Source organism: Xenopus laevis, chromosome 3L (assembly GCF_017654675.1).
Source record: "Xenopus laevis strain J_2021 chromosome 3L, Xenopus_laevis_v10.1, whole genome shotgun sequence".
NCBI lineage: Eukaryota > Metazoa > Chordata > Amphibia > Anura > Pipidae > Xenopus > Xenopus laevis.
This window is the reverse complement of record NC_054375.1, coordinates 148,505,146-148,511,145: the sequence shown is the minus strand read 5'-3', so window position 1 is coordinate 148,511,145 and position 6,000 is coordinate 148,505,146. Positions and strand designations below refer to the sequence as shown.

The window sequence follows — 6,000 nt, the reverse complement described above, 5'->3', positions numbered from 1 at the left end:
TGGATCTCTTGAGTAGAACCTTTTGCATTTTGAGTTCCTTGAAGTAGCCATCAAATCTATTGTGGGATGACCCCAGCGTTGGACAATTATCCTGAAGATCCGGGAATGAAGTTCCCATTCGTGCCTTTCTAGCGTGTGTCTGCTCAGGAAGTCTGCTGTTTGGTTCTCTCTGCCTGGAATATAGACTGCTGAGAGATCCTCCAAGGTTTCTTCCGCAATTTGAAAAAGAGGCTCTACTTCTTGCATCAGTGAGATGCTTCTTGTGCCCCCTGCTTTCTGATATAGGCTACTGTGGTCGTGTTGTCGGAACGAACCATTAGTCTTTGGCCTTGAAGTTGACCGCTGAAGAATCGACAGGCTGCGATTACCGCCCTGATCTCTAGCACATTTGAGGGCACGTCTGAGGATGGAATTAGCCATGAGCCTTGAGCTACTTGGTTTTCTAACTCTGCACCCCAGCCTATGCCTGATGCATCTGTGGTCAGGATGGACCATGGTTTCAGGAAGAGTCTGACTCCCCTGGCCAAATGTTGAGGGACCTGCCACCAGGAAAGAGCTTTCAACATTGAAGGTAACATTATGATTCTCTGATCCTGGGAAATCCCATCCCATTGATGAAGAAAAGGAAATTGAATTCCCCTCATCTTCCACTGGGCCCAAGGGACTAATCCTATGGATGAGGTCATCATCCCCAAGATCTTCGCCAATCTGATCGCTGGGACTCTGGGGAGTAATCCTAGTTCCCTTGCTTCTAGAGCTAAGGTTCGTTGTCTTTCTTCGGACAGGCTGATGGTACCTCTGCAGGAATCTATGATTGCTCCTAGGTACACTATTCTCTGAGTTGGGAGAAGTTGACTCTTTTGCCAGTTCAGATACCATCCGTGCCCCTGTAGAAAAAATATCACCTGTTCCCTGTGATCTATTAGTTGTTTCCTGGAGCCTGCCAGGAGGATTAGATCGTCCAGGTAATGGAAGATTCGGATCTTCTGCCATCTTAGAAGGGCTACCAGTACCACCAGTATCTTGGAGAAGACCCTCGGGGCTGTAGAGAGGCCAAAAGGAAGACATTGAAATTGGAAGTGAGCCTTTCCTACTGCAAATCGTAGAAACTGTTGATCCCGGATGGTGACCGGGACATGATGATATGCGTCGCGTATATCTAGGGAACACATCCAATCGCCTGGGCATAAGGCTTTCTTCACTGAGTCCAAGGACTCCATTCGGAAATGCTGCTTCCGTAAAGTCTTGTTTACTGATTTCAGGTCTAAGATCGGGCGCCAAGCTCCCGAGGCCTTCTTGACTAGGAAGAAGACTGAGTATACCCCAGACTTCTTTTCCTCTCTCGGAACCGGAATGATGACATTCTGTTGGGTCAAGGTATCGAGACACTGGAGAAGAGCCTTTCTTTTCTCTGGGTTCCTTGGAAGAGCTGACCGGTGAAAGACTGGTCGCGGAAGGATGGTGACAAACTCTAGACTGTAGCCCTCTTTGATCACCCTGCGAACCCAAGCATCGTCTGTGGACTGATCCCAGGCTTCCCAGAAGTGGCGGAGTCTTCCCCCCAACTGGAGACCCTGGGACCACCACCTTCAGAACGGGCGACGGGCTGGACCTGAGGATTTTCCTCTGTAGCGCCTGAACAATCCAGACTGGCCCCCGCGCCAACTTGATGATTTGTCATCAGAGGTCTTATTCCGAAAGGAATATGAGTCTCCAGACGATTGTCTGGTCTTAGAAGGAAACTTGCCCTTTGAGGACTGTTTCTCTGGAAACCTTCTTCTTTTCCTTTGGGGAAGCAGCTGGCTCTTTCCACCAGAAGCCTTAGAAATTAGATCTTCCATTTTCTTTCCAAACAATGCCTGCCCCTGGAAGGGGAGGGTGCAAAGAGCAATTTTAGAAGTAGTGTCCGCCTCCCATGATCTGAGCCATAGAGCCCTTCTCGCTGAGACAGAGAGGGCTAATGATCTTGAGGCTAATCTAACCTGATCCACAGACGTGTTTATCAGGAAGGAAGAACCCAACTTTAGTTCCGTAAGGCCCTCTAGAATGTCGTTTCTGTCCTGGCCTTCTTTGATGGCAGACTCTATATTTGCTAGCCAAGTCTCCATGGCTTTAGCTACCGCAAGACTAGCCACCGCTGGCTTAAGAGACTCTCCTGCATTAAGATAGGCTCTTTTCAGGTCTGTCTCAAGTCTCTTATCCATGGGGTCGCGCAATGAGGCTTGATCATCAATGGGTAAGAGCGTATTCCTGGAAAGGTTTAGTACTGGGGCATCCACAACCGGGACGGAACAGAAGTCCTTGATGTCTTCTTCATTGAAGGGATATAACTTTGTAAATCGCTGTTGAGTTGGACTTCTTTTGGACAAGATCTCCCATTCTGATTTTATCAGATCTGCCACCTCTTGGTGTAGAGGAAAAACTTGCCCCTTCTTCCTTGCTGAGGGTAAGAACTGGGCAGTAGATGCCTCCTTCTCCTGGAGATTTAAGGCCAATCTCATGGCCCTAATCAATGGGGAAATCAGATTAAAGTCAAAGGAAGAATGTTCCTCTTCCGAATCTTCCTCTGAGGAAGAATCAAGCAATAGGTCTCCACAGGCATCCTCTTCTGGTAGATGAGCCTCTTTGGAAGCTTGGGTTGTGACAGCTGAGGCACCCGACAATTCCTGGGCTACAGCTTGTTTGATCCAGGCCCGTATATCTGAAGGCGGGATCGATGTGCCTGCTGCTTCTGTGAGACAGAGCTGGCATAGTCTTTTGCCCATTAGCGCTGGTTCAGAGCATCCCAGGCATTGACTGCTTGAGGCCTCCGTAGGGCTGGGGGATTCCTTTCGCCTAGCGGCCGGTTTCATGGTGCTAGGAGAAAACAGAGAGGCATATGGTTATTAATATCCCCACCTGCCCAGGTCCTACACAATGTAGTGCTTGCGTGGGCTTGATTTATCTTTTTTTTTTTTTTTTTTTTTTCTACCTCAGCAGGGGGGGGGGACTAGACTTCTGGGGGATGCGGCTTGGACCCAGCCAGGAAGGGACCTGCAGTAAAAAGAAAAAATACGGTAGCTGTTAGGTGGGAATCTTTCCCTTGAGTCAGCCCCAATAACTACAGGTACCCCCTGGAGTCCGCTAACTAAGTCCTACCCGGAGGAGAACAGCAGTGGCAGAGAGCGGACGTGGCACAGACCTAGGACGCCAATTCAAACAAGGCGCGCCGCTTGTCCGCAACCCGGAAGAAAAGGATTTCCGGATCTGACGTCACCGCCCCGATGAACTCCTCCGATCGTGGAGCGCTAACTTCCGCATCCCCGCCTGCGTTCCAAAAACAAATGCGGCTGCCATGGGTCGCATGGGAGCCGGACGCTTTATGAGCAGGCCGGTAACCCAGGAAGCAGGGGAACGCCGAGTTCATAATTTTGAGGCAGACGGCGGGCGAAAAACCCTGACTCGCCAGGGAAAAGGCCGGTTCCAGGGACGCCTTATGGGCAGGTCCCAGCTAATCCCCCCCTAAAAGAAAAACGAGCTCCTAGAAAAGGAGCGGAGCAAAGGAGAAGAACCAAAAAGACACCGTCGAGAGTGTAAGTGACACCTTTATTGTTTGTGGGAGGGTTCTTCTGACGGAGCATGAGGGGAGGGGCTAGTCCCGGTGAGTACCGACATGGAGAGGACAAGGGAAAATATAATTCTGCCTCTTTATAGGTCCCTGGTAAGGCCTCGTCTGGAGTATGGGGGCAGTTTTGGACTCCAGTCCTTAAAGTACAAGGAAAGTTAAACTAAAGAAGTAACTAGAAATGTTGTACATTATGTTTTGTGCTTCTGTACCAGCCCAAGGCAACCACAGCCCTTTAGCAGTAAAGATCTGTGTCTCCAAAGATGCCCCAGTAGCTCCCCATCTTCTTTTCTGCTGATTCACTGCACATGCTCTGTGCTGCTGTCACTTACTGAGCTTAGGGACCCACTCACAATATACAGTACACATAGAATAGAAATGTCACAATATAAGGCTGATTAGTAATTAATACAGATAATTACTACATGGCAGCACAGAAACCAGTGCAATTAGCATCAGAATTTAATAATCAGCAAACCTGTAGCATCAACTTATATTACAGCCAGGGAAGCTCATTTTCTGCTGGATAATTAGTGACGAGCCCTAAGCTTAGCTTCTCAACAGCCAATCAGAGCCCACTGAGCATGTGAGTGTCACAGACACTTTCCAAGATGGTGACCCCCTGTGACAAGTTTGAAGTCCTGGATCATTGCTGCTATTGACAAGCTGAAACTTTAGCCTCGTGCAATAAGTTCACTATATAAAATATGCATTTTTAGCCACATTAATTTTTACGGTTTAGTTCTCCTTTAACCAACGGGCACTTGCCCCATGGGGGGTGCACCCCTGAATACAGGGTTCCTATATACAATTACTAGGGCTAATCCAGCAGTTTTTTTCCCAAGACTCTGCATTTTTATTGAGGTTCATCTCCCAAGACATTAAAAATTCATACAAATCCTCACAGGTCCAACCCCCCCACTACCATAAACCATAATTGAGCTGAATGTTTAAAATGTTATTAAAATGTTATTGAACTGCTATATAATCGTAATCACAATTGCTATGCTCTCCGCTTTATGGAAACCTGTATAAATATTTGTTGTGATTATACTTTGTCATTTACAATAAAAAACAAGTTTAAAAAAAAAAAAAAAAAATTCATACAAAAATGATACAAGTCAAACAGAGAGAGGTTTTCCATCTTGGGTTTAATTTATATCGGTTTGAAATCCAGTGACACTGACACACATACATAGAGCTACCGCGGTAAGCCCCGCCCCCTCCCTGCGCAGCGCGAGAGACGGGGCAGGACGCTGGGCTTTATTTTGATGTTTTTTTTGTAAAATACAGTACTAAAAGGGTGGATTGCTAACTGCATGCATCCACGGGACCGACACTACAGTGATTCATACTGTAACGCAAACAGTACTGCCATAAAAAAAAAATATATATATATTCATATATAATCAAAAGTCAATGTTTTTTACCCAAGAGGCCGAGCAGTCGGGCCAGATCGTTAATGCTTTTGTCTTTATAAGCTGCTACAGACGGGTACGTCCCTAAATCTCATCATTTATATAAATATGGAAGAATTTTATTTTGTACATTTCACTACATTTCTGACTAGTACCCGTTAGCGGCCCACAGAAAGGGGAGGGTTCCGAGAGGCGGGACGCTTAGGGGGTGCATGGGACTTCCGAGTGTTTGGAATAGGCGTTCCAGTGTCTGTGGAATGAGACGTGGGGTTAAAGGAATGTTATGGGATTCTACTTCAGTCTTCTTCACTTCCGCTTCCTGAGCGCTCCTAAGAAAGGAAAACAAGTTGCACATATAAACCCACACCATAGACATTTCATACACTTCATGCAGCTGCCCGTTTAAGGGGATCTAAACTTAAAGGGATACTGTCATGGGAAAAAGATTTTTTTTCAAAATGAATCAGTTAATAGTGCTGCTCCAGCAGAATTCTGCACTGAAATCCATTTCTCAAAAGAGCAAACAATTTTTTTTATATGCAATTTTGAAATCTGACATGGGGCTAGACATTTTGTCAATTTCCCAGCTGCCCCTGGTCATGTGACTTGTGCCTGCACTTTAGGAGAGAAATGCTTTCTGGCAGGCTGCTGTTTTTCCTTCTCAATGTAACTGAATGTGTCTCAGTGGGACATGGGTTTTTACTATTGAGTGTTGTTCTTAGATCTACCAGGCAGCTGTTATCTTGTGTTAGGGAGCTGATATCTGGTTACCTTCCCATTGTTCTTTTGTTTGGCTGCTGGGGGGGGGGAAGGGAGGGGGGTGATATCACTCCAACTTGCAGTACAGCAGTAAAGAGTGACTGAAGTTTATCAGAGCACAAGTCACATGACCAGGGCAGCTGGGAAATTGACAATATGTCTAGCTCCATGTCAGATTTCAAAATTGAATATAAAAAAAATCTGTTTGCTCTTTTGAGA

General features: G+C 46.5%; 1 protein-coding gene across 9 annotated transcripts in view; it reads right to left on the bottom strand.

The window, feature by feature from the left end:
* Positions 1-4,736: 4,736 nt before the first annotated feature.
* Positions 4,737-6,000, bottom strand: part of smarca4.L (SWI/SNF related, matrix associated, actin dependent regulator of chromatin, subfamily a, member 4 L homeolog) — a 40,838-nt gene continuing 39,574 nt past the window's right edge. For all 9 annotated transcript variants that reach the window (XM_018242033.2, XM_018242038.2, XM_018242037.2 and 6 more), the window contains one exon: positions 4,737-5,351. In XM_018242033.2, the coding sequence (XP_018097522.1) occupies positions 5,319-5,351 (33 nt within the window). In that variant the 3' untranslated portion in view covers positions 4,737-5,318. The remainder of the gene's footprint in view (positions 5,352-6,000) is intronic.